At 47.1% G+C, this 15894-nt stretch overlaps 1 protein-coding gene across 3 annotated transcripts in view; it reads left to right on the top strand.

The window, feature by feature from the left end:
• LOC130273099 (protein adenylyltransferase SelO-like) overlaps positions 1-15050 on the top strand; it is a 66692-nt gene extending 51642 nt beyond the window's left edge. For 2 of the 3 annotated variants that reach the window (XM_056519350.1, XM_056519351.1), the window contains exons 18-20: positions 12986-13029; positions 13417-13496; positions 14848-15050. In XM_056519350.1, the coding sequence (XP_056375325.1) occupies positions 12986-13029; positions 13417-13496; positions 14848-14970 (247 nt within the window). In that variant the 3' untranslated portion in view covers positions 14971-15050. The remainder of the gene's footprint in view (positions 1-12985; positions 13030-13416; positions 13497-14847) is intronic. The other variant, XR_008843870.1, reaches the window with a different exon arrangement.
• The last annotated feature ends 844 nt before the right edge of the window (positions 15051-15894 follow it).

Here is a 15894-nt window from a genome sequence, read left to right as displayed (position 1 = left end):
GCTTCTGTTGCAAAACTACAACTCCCAGCATGCCTGGACAGCCATTGGCTGTCCGGGCATGCTGGTAGTTGTAGTCTTGCAACAGCTGGAGGTGACAGTTTAAAGACCACTGTTATAAATGCTTCTTTTTAGAGAACCTCTTAAAATGGGTTGTCCAGTAAAAAAAAACAAAAAACATTTTCATATAGCCTTTAAGGACCTATAAGTTAATAGAGAAAGAGTCCTCTGTTTAGGATCCCCATCTTTTATCCAGATAAAAAATCGGCTTCAAAGAGTGTCCTTCTCAGTCTGGAGGACCAGTCCTGTCCTGCATCACACAGACAACACAATGATGTGAATGGACACTGTGTAATGCTTTATTTCCCCTCCGGGGACACTGCAGGGAAATTGAACAATTACTGCCATAGATTACAGCCGATCGCCAGGAATTCCAGTAGGGGGCGCTTTGTTATCAGCTTATTAATACTCAATTAGCGATCATTCTGCTTCCATTGGCGTTTGACAAAACAAGGGAAGGAATGTATATGTATACATGGATTTCACGTCAGAAATTGATGGTGTTTAAATGACTTTTAACATGTGTATAAAAAATACCGCCATCTGCATTGTTATTAAGTTAATGGTGTGTGACGAAGCTGGAACCCGACATCTTCGAGTACTTCCAGATGCTTAGCGCAACAAGTATCCAGTAGCTGCAGGAGCAATACATACCGTCCCCTTTTATTGCGCTGTATTCATGTAGAGATCCCAAAGAGAACACAAGGAAGATGTTACTGGAAGATGTGTATATTTATATGTTTATGGTGCAACCCAAGAACTTATACAGGAGCGTAAATGATGAGAAGGAGGAAGCTGCTACTGTAATAGGACAGGCTGTGGGTTAGCACTATCTGAATGTGCGCTCAATACTACAAAAATAACATGTCCGCCCAGAACTGGAGATACATCTAAAGCAATGTTTCCTAACCAGATGCAAAACTACACACTTCTATCATTCCATTTGCATGCTGGGAGTTATAGTTTTGCTAAAGCATGAAAGCCACAAGTTGGTGACCACCAATGGGTTAACCATTAAAAAGCACCTATTAAAAAGTTATATGTTACTCAGTACCTAATTCTGATCATGTACATATAATGTATATTTGTCTAGCACCTATATTTCTCTCACAAATACATCTGCTGCTCACTTGCTTTTTCATTGTGTATTTTTTTCTTTTGGGGGGGGGGGTCCTCATATGCATTCACTTCCTCCACAGTCTTCTGTGCATCCAATCACTGCAGGCTCTGTAACCTCCTCCTCTCTGTTTTCATGCTGCAGTCTGATAGGACAGGAGTGAGCACAGAGGAGTGCTAGTCCCACCCTCAATAACTGGACTTTGTCCATGCCTGGGCCGTGCATGTTATCTTGGACAAAGATTATGTTAGTTGTGTTTTTTTTTATAAGCCATTATATCCATATGAAGTATATTAGTGTCACGATGCCGGCTGGCAGGTAGTGGACCCTCTGTGCCAGAGAGGGATTGGCGTGGACCGTGCTAGTGGACCGGTTCTAAGCCACTACTGGTTTTCACCAGAGCCCGCCGCAAAGCGGGATGGTCTTGCTGCGGCGGTAGTGACCAGGTCGTATCCACTAGCAACGGCTCACCTCTCTGGCTGCTGAAGATAGGCGCGGTACAAGGGAGTAGGCAGAAGCAAGGTCGGACGTAGCAGAAGGTCGGGGCAGGCAGCAAGGATCGTAGTCAGGGGCAACGGCAGAAGGTCTGGAAACACAGGCAAGGAACACACAAGGAACGCTTTCACTGGCACTAAGGCAACAAGATCCGGCAAGGGAGTGCAAGGGAAGTGAGGTAATATAGGGAAGTGCACAGGTGAAAACCCTAATTGGAACCACTGCGCCAATCAGCGGCGCAGTGGCCCTTTAAATCGCAGAGACCCGGCGCGCGCGCGCCCTAGGGAGCGGGGCCGCGCGCGCCGGGACAGAACAGACGGGGAGCGAGTCAGGTAGGGGAGCCGGGGTGCGCATCGCGAGCGGGCGCTACCCGCATCGCGAATCGCATCCCGGCTGGCAGCAGGATCGCAGCGCCCCGGGTCAGAGGACGTGACCGGAGCGCTGCAGCGGAGGGAGTGAAGCGAGCGCTCCGGGGAGGAGCGGGGACCCGGAGCGCTCGGCGTAACAGTACCCCCCCCCTTGGGTCTCCCCCTCTTCTTGGAGCCTGAGAACCTGAGGAGCAGACTTTTGTCAAGGATGTTGTCCTCAGGTTCCCAGGATCTCTCTTCAGGACCACAACCCTCCCAGTCTACTAAAAAAAAATTTTTCCCTCTGACCTTTTTGGCAGCCAAAATTTCCTTGACCGAGAAGACGTCCGAGGAGCCGGAAACAGGAGTGGGAGGAACAGATTTGGGAGAAAAACGGTTGAGGATGAGTAGTTTGAGAAGAGAGACGTGAAAGGCATTAGGGATACGAAGAGAAGGAGGAAGAAGAAGTTTATAAGAGACAGGATTAATTTGACACAAAATTTTGAAAGGACCAAGATAGCGTGGTCCCAACTTGTAGCTAGGGACACGGAAGCGGACATATTTAGCGGAGAGCCATACCTTGTCTCCAGGGGAAAAAACGGGGGGAGCTCTTCTTTTCTTATCCGCGAACCTCTTCATGCGTGAAGAAGCCTGTAAGAGAGAATTTTGGGTCTCTCTCCATATAATGGAAAGGTCACGAGAAATTTCATCCACAGCGGGCAGACCAGAGGGCAAGGGGGTAGGGAGGGGGGGAAGAGGGTGACGGCCGTACACCACGAAAAATGGGGATTTGGAGGAAGATTCAGAGACCCTGAAGTTATACGAAAATTCGGCCCATGGAAGGAGATCTGCCCAGTCATCCTGGCGGGAGGAAACAAAATGTCGCAAATAATCACCCAGGATCTGGTTAATTCTTTCTACTTGTCCATTGGACTGGGGATGATATGCAGAGGAAAAATTTAATTTAATCTTGAGTTGTTTACAGAGAGCCCTCCAGAATTTAGACACGAATTGGACCCCTCTATCCGAGACAATCTGCGTAGGCAACCCGTGAAGACGAAAAATGTGTACAAAAAATTGTTTAGCCAACTGAGGCGCAGAAGGAAGACCAGGAAGAGGGATGAAATGTGCCATTTTGGAGAATCGATCAACGACCACCCAAATAACGGTGTTGCCACGGGAAGGGGGTAAATCAGTAATAAAATCCATACCAATCAGAGACCAAGGCTGTTCGGGGACAGGCAGAGGATGAAGAAAACCAGCGGGCTTCTGGCGAGGAGTCTTATCCCGGGCACAGATAGTGCAGGCTCGCACAAAGTCCCCAACATCCGTCTCCAGAGTCGGCCACCAATAGAAGCGGGAGATGAGTTGAAGCCAGGGAAGTCCAAGGAGAATCTCCGAGGTGCAATTGGGGAGGACCAAAAGTTCAATCCTCTCATGATGATATCCGATGCTCATAAGAAGGGGCTCCGTGCGGAAACGTATGGTACAGTCCAATCTTTCATTATTTACACAATTGATGTAGAGGGGTCTGGCGAGACTGGTCACTGGGATGTTGAACCTGTTGACGAGCGAGGCCAAAATAAAATTTCCTGCAGATCCAGAGTCCAAGAAGGCCACTGTAGAGAAGGAGAAGGCAGAGGCAGACATCCGCACAGGCACAGTAAGACGTGGAGAAGCAGAGTAGACATCAAGGACTGTCTCACCTTTGTGCGGAGTCAGCGTACGTCTTTCCAGGCGGGGAGGACGGATAGGACAATCCCTCAGGAAGTGTTCGGTACTAGCACAGTACAGGCAGAGGTTCTCCATACGGCGTCGTGTCCTCTCTTGAGGTGTCAGGCGAGACCGGTCGACCTGCATAGCCTCCACGGCGGGAGGCACAGGAACAGATTGCAGGGGACCAGAGGAGAGAGGAGCCGAGGAGACGAAACGCCTCGTGCGAACAGAGTCCATATCTTGGCGGAGTTCCTGACGCCTTTCAGAAAAACGCATGTCAATGCGAGTGGCTAGGTGAATAAGTTCATGTAGATTAGCAGGAATTCCTCGTGCGGCCAGAACATCTTTAATGTTGCTGGATAGGCCTTTTTTGAAGGTCGCGCAGAGGGCCTCATTATTCCAGGACAATTCTGAAGCAAGTGTACGGAATTGTACGGCATACTCGCCAACGGAAGAATTACCCTGGACCAGGTTCAACAGGGCAGTCTCAGCAGAAGAGGCTCGGGCAGGTTCCTCAAAGACACTTCGGATTTCCGAGAAGAAGGAGTGTACAGAGGCAGTGACGGGGTCATTGCGGTCCCAGAGCGGTGTGGCCCATGACAGGGCTTTTCCGGACAGAAGACTGACTACGAAAGCCACCTTAGACCTTTCAGTGGGAAACAGGTCCGACATCATCTCCAGATGCAGGGAACATTGGGAAAGAAAGCCACGGCAAAACTTAGAGTCCCCATCAAATTTATCCGGCAAGGATAAGCGTATCCCAGGAGCGGCCACTCGCTGCGGAGGAGGTGCAGGAGCTGGCGGAGGAGATGACTGCTGAAGCTGTGGTAGCAACTGTTGTAGCATAACGGTCAGTTGAGACAGCTGTTGGCCTTGTTGCGCTATCTGTTGTGACTGCTGGGCGACCACCGTGGTGAGGTCAGCGACAACTGGCAGAGGAACTTCAGCGGGATCCATGGCCGGATCTACTGTCACGATGCCGGCTGGCAGGTAGTGGACCCTCTGTGCCAGAGAGGGATTGGCGTGGACCGTGCTAGTGGACCGGTTCTAAGCCACTACTGGTTTTCACCAGAGCCCGCCGCAAAGCGGGATGGTCTTGCTGCGGCGGTAGTGACCAGGTCGTATCCACTAGCAACGGCTCACCTCTCTGGCTGCTGAAGATAGGCGCGGTACAAGGGAGTAGGCAGAAGCAAGGTCGGACGTAGCAGAAGGTCGGGGCAGGCAGCAAGGATCGTAGTCAGGGGCAACGGCAGAAGGTCTGGAAACACAGGCAAGGAACACACAAGGAACGCTTTCACTGGCACTAAGGCAACAAGATCCGGCAAGGGAGTGCAAGGGAAGTGAGGTAATATAGGGAAGTGCACAGGTGAAAACCCTAATTGGAACCACTGCGCCAATCAGCGGCGCAGTGGCCCTTTAAATCGCAGAGACCCGGCGCGCGCGCGCCCTAGGGAGCGGGGCCGCGCGCGCCGGGACAGAACAGACGGGGAGCGAGTCAGGTAGGGGAGCCGGGGTGCGCATCGCGAGCGGGCGCTACCCGCATCGCGAATCGCATCCCGGCTGGCAGCAGGATCGCAGCGCCCCGGGTCAGAGGACGTGACCGGAGCGCTGCAGCGGAGGGAGTGAAGCGAGCGCTCCGGGGAGGAGCGGGGACCCGGAGCGCTCGGCGTAACAGTACCCCCCCCCTTGGGTCTCCCCCTCTTCTTGGAGCCTGAGAACCTGAGGAGCAGACTTTTGTCAAGGATGTTGTCCTCAGGTTCCCAGGATCTCTCTTCAGGACCACAACCCTCCCAGTCTACTAAAAAAAAATTTTTCCCTCTGACCTTTTTGGCAGCCAAAATTTCCTTGACCGAGAAGACGTCCGAGGAGCCGGAAACAGGAGTGGGAGGAACAGATTTGGGAGAAAAACGGTTGAGGATGAGTAGTTTGAGAAGAGAGACGTGAAAGGCATTAGGGATACGAAGAGAAGGAGGAAGAAGAAGTTTATAAGAGACAGGATTAATTTGACACAAAATTTTGAAAGGACCAAGATAGCGTGGTCCCAACTTGTAGCTAGGGACACGGAAGCGGACATATTTAGCGGAGAGCCATACCTTGTCTCCAGGGGAAAAAACGGGGGGAGCTCTTCTTTTCTTATCCGCGAACCTCTTCATGCGTGAAGAAGCCTGTAAGAGAGAATTTTGGGTCTCTCTCCATATAATGGAAAGGTCACGAGAAATTTCATCCACAGCGGGCAGACCAGAGGGCAAGGGGGTAGGGAGGGGGGGAAGAGGGTGACGGCCGTACACCACGAAAAATGGGGATTTGGAGGAAGATTCAGAGACCCTGAAGTTATACGAAAATTCGGCCCATGGAAGGAGATCTGCCCAGTCATCCTGGCGGGAGGAAACAAAATGTCGCAAATAATCACCCAGGATCTGGTTAATTCTTTCTACTTGTCCATTGGACTGGGGATGATATGCAGAGGAAAAATTTAATTTAATCTTGAGTTGTTTACAGAGAGCCCTCCAGAATTTAGACACGAATTGGACCCCTCTATCCGAGACAATCTGCGTAGGCAACCCGTGAAGACGAAAAATGTGTACAAAAAATTGTTTAGCCAACTGAGGCGCAGAAGGAAGACCAGGAAGAGGGATGAAATGTGCCATTTTGGAGAATCGATCAACGACCACCCAAATAACGGTGTTGCCACGGGAAGGGGGTAAATCAGTAATAAAATCCATACCAATCAGAGACCAAGGCTGTTCGGGGACAGGCAGAGGATGAAGAAAACCAGCGGGCTTCTGGCGAGGAGTCTTATCCCGGGCACAGATAGTGCAGGCTCGCACAAAGTCCCCAACATCCGTCTCCAGAGTCGGCCACCAATAGAAGCGGGAGATGAGTTGAAGCCAGGGAAGTCCAAGGAGAATCTCCGAGGTGCAATTGGGGAGGACCAAAAGTTCAATCCTCTCATGATGATATCCGATGCTCATAAGAAGGGGCTCCGTGCGGAAACGTATGGTACAGTCCAATCTTTCATTATTTACACAATTGATGTAGAGGGGTCTGGCGAGACTGGTCACTGGGATGTTGAACCTGTTGACGAGCGAGGCCAAAATAAAATTTCCTGCAGATCCAGAGTCCAAGAAGGCCACTGTAGAGAAGGAGAAGGCAGAGGCAGACATCCGCACAGGCACAGTAAGACGTGGAGAAGCAGAGTAGACATCAAGGACTGTCTCACCTTTGTGCGGAGTCAGCGTACGTCTTTCCAGGCGGGGAGGACGGATAGGACAATCCCTCAGGAAGTGTTCGGTACTAGCACAGTACAGGCAGAGGTTCTCCATACGGCGTCGTGTCCTCTCTTGAGGTGTCAGGCGAGACCGGTCGACCTGCATAGCCTCCACGGCGGGAGGCACAGGAACAGATTGCAGGGGACCAGAGGAGAGAGGAGCCGAGGAGACGAAACGCCTCGTGCGAACAGAGTCCATATCTTGGCGGAGTTCCTGACGCCTTTCAGAAAAACGCATGTCAATGCGAGTGGCTAGGTGAATAAGTTCATGTAGATTAGCAGGAATTCCTCGTGCGGCCAGAACATCTTTAATGTTGCTGGATAGGCCTTTTTTGAAGGTCGCGCAGAGGGCCTCATTATTCCAGGACAATTCTGAAGCAAGTGTACGGAATTGTACGGCATACTCGCCAACGGAAGAATTACCCTGGACCAGGTTCAACAGGGCAGTCTCAGCAGAAGAGGCTCGGGCAGGTTCCTCAAAGACACTTCGGATTTCCGAGAAGAAGGAGTGTACAGAGGCAGTGACGGGGTCATTGCGGTCCCAGAGCGGTGTGGCCCATGACAGGGCTTTTCCGGACAGAAGACTGACTACGAAAGCCACCTTAGACCTTTCAGTGGGAAACAGGTCCGACATCATCTCCAGATGCAGGGAACATTGGGAAAGAAAGCCACGGCAAAACTTAGAGTCCCCATCAAATTTATCCGGCAAGGATAAGCGTATCCCAGGAGCGGCCACTCGCTGCGGAGGAGGTGCAGGAGCTGGCGGAGGAGATGACTGCTGAAGCTGTGGTAGCAACTGTTGTAGCATAACGGTCAGTTGAGACAGCTGTTGGCCTTGTTGCGCTATCTGTTGTGACTGCTGGGCGACCACCGTGGTGAGGTCAGCGACAACTGGCAGAGGAACTTCAGCGGGATCCATGGCCGGATCTACTGTCACGATGCCGGCTGGCAGGTAGTGGACCCTCTGTGCCAGAGAGGGATTGGCGTGGACCGTGCTAGTGGACCGGTTCTAAGCCACTACTGGTTTTCACCAGAGCCCGCCGCAAAGCGGGATGGTCTTGCTGCGGCGGTAGTGACCAGGTCGTATCCACTAGCAACGGCTCACCTCTCTGGCTGCTGAAGATAGGCGCGGTACAAGGGAGTAGGCAGAAGCAAGGTCGGACGTAGCAGAAGGTCGGGGCAGGCAGCAAGGATCGTAGTCAGGGGCAACGGCAGAAGGTCTGGAAACACAGGCAAGGAACACACAAGGAACGCTTTCACTGGCACTAAGGCAACAAGATCCGGCAAGGGAGTGCAAGGGAAGTGAGGTAATATAGGGAAGTGCACAGGTGAAAACCCTAATTGGAACCACTGCGCCAATCAGCGGCGCAGTGGCCCTTTAAATCGCAGAGACCCGGCGCGCGCGCGCCCTAGGGAGCGGGGCCGCGCGCGCCGGGACAGAACAGACGGGGAGCGAGTCAGGTAGGGGAGCCGGGGTGCGCATCGCGAGCGGGCGCTACCCGCATCGCGAATCGCATCCCGGCTGGCAGCAGGATCGCAGCGCCCCGGGTCAGAGGACGTGACCGGAGCGCTGCAGCGGAGGGAGTGAAGCGAGCGCTCCGGGGAGGAGCGGGGACCCGGAGCGCTCGGCGTAACAATTAGAAAGATAAATGTTTTGCCAAGATGTACAACATATAAGAAGTTTTTTAATCTAAACCATGCCCATTTAAATACAGGGCATTTTTTCCTTGCCTTTTAATACAATAACTATTTTTGCACCTACAGGCACTTGTTTTTTCCAGGACTAATTGTACTTTTTTTACGCTGTTCACCATATAGTCAAACTGAAATGTTACCTTCACTATGATTACAACGATACTAATTTTACATAGTTTTATATATATACATATATATATATATATATATATATATATATATATATATATATATAATTTACTAGTTTAAAAAAATAAAAAACGTGAAGAAAAAAAATGTTTGGATGCTAAAAATTTCCCAGTTCTGGCCTATATAACTTTTTTATGCTCCGTCCTATTGAGCTGTTATCGGTAATTTTTTGTGCCATGATCCATAGGTTTTATTGGTACAATTTTGTTTGTTTTGATGGGACTTTTTGAAGACTTTTTCAAATATGTTTCTTTTTATTTTATTTACATTTTTAGGGGGAAAATGGAAACAGGGGGTTGATTTGAACTTTTTTTTATGAAAGGGGTTAATTTATATTTGTGAAAACATTTTATTTTACACTTTTGTATACAGCGCTCGGTTATCTATGGCTCTCCTGTAGAGATGACGAGAGGACACGTGCTTAGCCCCTTGCTCACGTCGTGCAGGAAATTGTGGGGGTTCCAACAGTCGGACCACCCCCCCCCCCCCCCCCCCGCTATCACACACATATACACTATCTTTTGGATAGGGGAAAAATTGTCTTACACTGTAGTACTTGTTTAAAGGGGTTGTCCAGCCAAACCAAACTTATCCCCTATCCACCGGAAAGGGGGATAATTAGCTGATCGCAAGGGGGAAAATGTGCAGTAGACGACTTTAAGTGATTATGGTATTTAAAATAAATAATAATGAAAAAAAGCAAAAAAACAAAAGCAAATTATAAATGTTTTAAGTGAATGAATTCTCTTTGTATACATGTACCCAGTAACATGTTATCAATTAACCAAAGAGTATACAATGTACTTCTTGTAGAAAGGATAGTAAGTCAAAATATTTAAGGTCCCACAGAACCACCATGAGACACTAAATATTTCCCCTAGATGAGAGGAAAAACAATGGTTTAAAGCAGTGTGCCTCCAGTTTTTGCCAAACTAAAACTCCCAGCATGCTGGTAGTTCCGTGTTTCTCCGAAAATAAGACCGGGTCTTATATTAATTTTTTAGTCCCAAAAAACACACTAGGGCTTATTTTCAGGGTAGGGCTTATTTATTTATGGGGGGCTGCAGGAGTGTGGAGGATGGGGGGCTGCAGCAGTGTGGAGGATTGGGTGCTGTATCAGTGTGGAGGATGCCGCACCCCCCCATCTTCCACACTGCTACAGCCCCCCATCCTCCACACTCCTGCAGCCCCCCATCCTTCACACTCCTGCAGCCTCCATCCTCCACACTCCTGCAACCCCCCCCCATCCTCCACACTCCTGCAGCCCCCCCATCCTCCACACTCCTGCAGCCCCCCCATCCTCCACACTCCTACAGCCCCCCATCCTCCACACTGCTACAGGCCCCCAATTCTTCCCTTCCCCCATCGTCCTCCACACTCCTACAGTGCCCCCCACCCCTCTGCCATAAAAAATTACGGTACCTTACACATTTCCTCCCTTGTACTGTACGGGATCTCCTTCTGTGACGTCGGCCGTGCATACGCGCGGATGTTTTAAAGTGACAGCGTCCCTGCCCCGGTCTGGTCTGCAGGCATTACTGGCGGCCATGGTCCGGACCTGGACTGCAGTCCGCCAGTTGATTACACCTGGCCTAGGTCTTATTTTCGGGGTAGGGCTTATTGCAGCCCACCCTGATAATCCTGCTAGGGCTTACTTTTGGGGTAGGGTTTATTTTCGGGGAAACACGGTTGTAGTTTTGGAACAGCTGGAGGCACACTGGTTGCAAAACACTGCTTTAAAACTTACCTAAACATTCATATAACATCTGACATGTCATATTGGTGGTTTCCATCAAGTTAAATACAGTGTTGTAGCATGAAACATTTATTTTTTGCTAAAAGACAGAATCCTGAAAGATACCCACTGGATCCCATTGTAATAAACAAAGTTCAATGGGCACTCTCATTAAAACAAATTTTTACTATTGCACTCTTTATGGTAAATAAAAAATCATAATAAGTACTTTGTTTAAAAAAAATGACGTTTCCTATGTATTATTTGTGTTTAAAAAAGCTGCCACTATGTGTCTCCCTACTTGTTCAGAGCACATTTCCCCCATCTCTTGCACAGACTTTGGACTCCTGCTGGCCTGGCAGAAGTCGAAAAAAAACAGGAAATACTGAGGGGGGCGTGTGCAGCCTTATCCAGTCATAGCTTATCTCACACACTGAACTGCTCTGGGCTGTGTGTAGCAGAGTGAGGGAGGAAGTTCTCCCCTGTATGGCTTCAGATGATGTCACAGCCTTCTGGGGAACGCCCCTTCCTAGTCTGTGAATCTGACTGAGACTGAGCAGAAAATACAGAGCAATATCAAGGAAGAAAATTTTAAAATAATAAAAATAAAGGCAGGGGGTGGTTTATCATGATGGGGGCAGTGAACTGGGAGGATTATAACATTTAACAAGATCATGAGATGTTCTCTTTCAGTGAAGACCTTTCTGGCAGATCTATCACAACTTTATGAACAGAATTTTTTCTTGAATAGTTTCATATTTAAAAAGGCAGTGTGTTTTAAAGGGATCCAAGCAGTAGATTTTACTATATATAATGCTTGGCAAAAAAAGTTATATATATATGTGGTAAAATCTTTATCCTCACCATCCCCAGGGGACGTTTCTGCCTGCAGGGATGGTGAGGAGATGAAGTTTAAAAGTCTTCCTGCTGTAAGTAGTCCCCTGGGTGGGGAGCTATACTTACCAGGTCCCAATGCTCCGGCCGTAGTGACACCCCCTCTGTGACTGGACCTGGTAAGTATTAAAAGAGATGTATGTTGGTTATTGGTTATTTGATGCCTGATGAAGCAGTCTATCTGTGAAACGCTTTGCATCATGGGTGAATAAACCTCATTTCCTTTTACTTGGGTGTTCTGCGCTCTCAATCCCGTCATCACATTGGAGGTCCTGTTTTTGCTGTATTGGTTATTTCAGGAATAGAATGCTATGAATCCACTATTGTAAACATTCACACTGTCTTCGGTTTCTTTATGCTGTTTTACTTTATATTGCTGCACAGGTGAGGGACACTTTATAGATGTAGGGAGAAACTGTTATATTCACGTCTCAGGTACTACAAGAAGTAAATTGCTCTATGTCTCTGGAGCTGTATGGTGTTCTGAAAGGGCTTGTTCACTGTGAGAAGAAATGCAGGCAATGTGTTTTACTAATGTTTACACAAGCAGAGTGCACTAGGAAAGCACTCTAACCCATTTAGTCCACCACTGATACTTAGTTTAATTAGGAACAATACCTGGTTGCAATGTATATTATTTTGGCTAACACAATATTTTCCTGAATATTTGTCATGCATATAGTACCTGAAACACCTATAAAGCGGGTGTAACATAACTGTAAATTGTGCACCTAGAAAGGGAATCACGAGAGTCAGAATAGCCATGTACGGTACTATATCAGGACTTTAGGTTCCTAAGTTTTTGTATGTAAAGCTGTTCTGTAGAGATGAGCGAACTTACAGTAAATTTGATTCGTCACGAACTTTTCTGCTCGGCAGTTGATGACTTTTCCTGCATAAATTAGTTCAGCTTTCAGGTGCTCCCGTGGGCTGGAAAAGGTGGATACAGTCCTAGGAGACTCTTTCCTAGGAATGTATCCACCTTTTCCAGCCCACCAGAGCACCTGAAGGCTGAACTAATTTACGCAGGAAAAGTCATCAGCTGCCGAGCCGAGAAGTTCGTGACAAATCGAATTTACTGTAAGTTCGCTCATCTCTACTGCATTAAATGCAAAACTTTATGCAGCTTCTGCTTACTCTGTGAATGACCGGTGTTAGATTCCACATTAAAATCATTCCCGACCACTTACATAGAGCCTTTTATATTCATCGGTATATTCCTACATACCCCAGCTATGTTACTTTTAGGGGTGTCTAATGTGGGAAATAGGGGTTTGCGGCTGTCATAGCAGACCATGGTCACTTAGACATCTACTTGGTGAAGTCAGGAAGCAAAGAGAGGTGGGCGGGGACGCCTTTCACTGTGTACAAAGGGGGCAAGGCACCTGTCACTTTACTTCCAGTTGGTGTTTGACAAGAAATGTTGATTCCTCATTACTGATATCTTATCTGACATCTCTTTTTCCACTTAGTAATCCAGATGAGTCTGACTCTAAAAGAAGACAACGCATGAAAAGTAAGACCTGAGGCAGTGCTGCCTTCTTTACTGTATCTTCCCTTTGCTGTCGTATTAAAAGGGTTGTTGTGACTGAGTCTAGTAACAGAGATCCCCTTTAACCATTGGGTACCAATGGTTCGAGCTGTGGATGACCAGTATGTGGTATTACATTCAACTAAATGGGCGACCATGTGATATGTGGTTATGTAAAACTGTGTGACACAAGTTGCTGTTGCTCTCTGCTCCAACTAATATGGAGGTCACAACTTGTCTCCTAGATCGGCATTCGATTACCGAGCCTGTTACCCCTTCTCCCCCAGTACCCATGTGACCTAATATGTCATATGGAAAGGGGAACATCGTTTTCTTTCTCTGTAATCAACAATGAATGTTACTTATTTACAGCGACCAACCCTAGATATATACTACGGAACTGGATGGCGGAATCTGCAGTTCGCAAGGCTGAGAAGAATGACTTTTCAGAGGTTAGTTTGAGATTGGAAAATGTTGCATTGTTTGTCAACATTTTGTATACCTCCAGAAAAGTATATTGTGGTACAGTAGAACTATCTATCTATCGAGAAAAAAACAACAACAAAGAAGGTAGCAGCACACCCATTGATGAAACATCTGGTTGGGTGCAAACCAGTATAGAACTCCCAGGTCTCAGGGCTCCAATTCACGATAGTAAATAAAAAAGATCACTGCAGCACTCCAATGGTACGAAATAAGGTGAGTAGCATTTATTCCATTTAAAAACAACAGGCAACGTTTCACCTGCTACAAGGCTTGAGAATGGCTGCACCTTGTAGCAACTAAAATGTTGCCTGTTGTTTTTTTATGGAATAAACGCTCCTCACTTTATTCCATACCATTGGAGTGCTGTAGTGATCTTCTTTTTGCTATCTATATATCTCAAATCTATCTATCTCATATCTGTCTATCTATCGATCTATTTACCTATATATCTATTTATTTACCTATCTATCTAAAAAATGGATAAGTTGGCCAGCGCAAACTGATACCAAACTATTGCATGGACCCGGCATACAGGTGCACGCTGCTAGACTAAATATACACAAACAGGAGAATACAGCAGCACACTGCTAGCACAAAGATACAGATAAAACATGAAATGCTATATTGCTACAATGAAAAATTGAGGTGCTCCAGCCAAATAGTTTGGACCATCCCACCGCGATAAGGTGACCTCATTGGGATGGACCCTACACTGTGAATGTGCCTCTGTGCAATCAGTATGTGCTGGCCAACTTATGCTTTTTTGTGTTATACATATGGGGGAGAGGCTACCTCCATGTTAGTTCCTGCACCTCATCCATCTTATAAGGTGCTGGATGTTTCAGACCTTACAAGCCTGGTAACTGATTGCGCAGAGGCACATGTGTAGGGTCCATCCCTATGAGGTCATCTTATCGCTGTGGGATGGTCCAAACTATCTAGCCAAATGGTGAGCGAAGCACCTCAATTTTTCATTGTAGCAATATAGCATTTCATGTTTTATCTGTATCTTTGTGCTAGCAGTGTGCTGCTGTATTCTCCTGTCTGTCTCTATTTATCTATTTCCTATCTATCTCCTGTCTGTCTGTCTATATATCTATCTATCTGATCACTGGCCTTGTTACGTATGGTGATTTGCGGCCTGTTTAGCAGATAATTGTCCTATAAAATAGAGCCCTTAGGGGCTTACCAGAAAGAAAATAAAAGAAACTGACTTATGTGAACACGGCCGTACAATGACGTTTGCAGAAGTCTGAAAGGAGTTGGACAGACTTCCTTTGGAATAAAAAAAACTGTGTATATTTCCCTCTGCCTCAGGTTCACCTACTGCAGAAAGTATTACAGCGACCTTTTCAAATGCAGAAGATGGCTGAGCTGGCTGGATACTCCCAAAGACCTCCAGAATGGGCCAAAGACTTGAAAGTGAGCTGCTCATCCTGATACGGCGTAAACTGATGGATGTGAGAATTATCAATAAATTCATATAAACCTCATTGTGCCAGGTTTCTGCCATCTTGCTGCGTATACAAATAGTAACAAAGCAATATATGTATTGCATAGGATTCCAATGGAGTGTTTCAATCTAGTGACATCATTTAAATGAACGCTCCTAAATATCATATACTGTATCCATTAATTGTACTTTTTCTGTGTATTATTGGGTGCACAGTGCTCTGTACTGACCATGGGCAACAACCCCAAAAGCGCTGTCTACATATAGGTTGCTTTCCCTTCTGAGAAATTATTAAATCCCCAGCCATGTCCTAGCCTTCTTAAAGATGTGGCCTGGGATCTTTTATGCTCCAGGGCTGTAACTCCACTTACGTCACTCCCAATCTTTCTATTGATTGACAAACAGGGCTTGCCTGTCCATGGCAGCTCTGTGTAGTTGTCCTGCACATAGTTCATAGTAACATAGGGGGAGATTTATCAAAACCTGTGCAAAGAAGAAGTTGACCAGTTGCCACAGCAACCAATGAGATCACTTCTTTTATTTTTTAAATGCCTTTTTTTAAATGAAAGAAGGGATCTGATTGGTTGCTATAGGCAACTGGTCAACGTTTCCTCTGCACAGGTTTTGATAAATCTTCTCTGTAGTTTATAAGGCTGAAAAAAGACCAGAGTCAATTAAGTTCAACCTATATCCCTATTGTTTCCCCACTGTGTTGATCCAGAGGAAGGCAAAAAAATAAAAATAAAATTAAATTAAAAAAAAAAACATTAGGCTGACGCCAACCGCACCATACTAGAGGAAAAAAAAGTCTCCCGTCTTCAAATACGTCTATCAGAATAAATCCCTGGATCAACGTTCTGTGCCTATAAATCATGTGGCACCAATAATAACAGAGCTGTCACTAGAGGCAG

This window comes from Hyla sarda, chromosome 5 (assembly GCF_029499605.1).
Source record: "Hyla sarda isolate aHylSar1 chromosome 5, aHylSar1.hap1, whole genome shotgun sequence".
In the NCBI taxonomy this organism is placed as follows: Eukaryota; Metazoa; Chordata; class Amphibia; order Anura; family Hylidae; genus Hyla; species Hyla sarda.
This window is presented reverse-complemented; position numbering and strand designations above follow the sequence as displayed.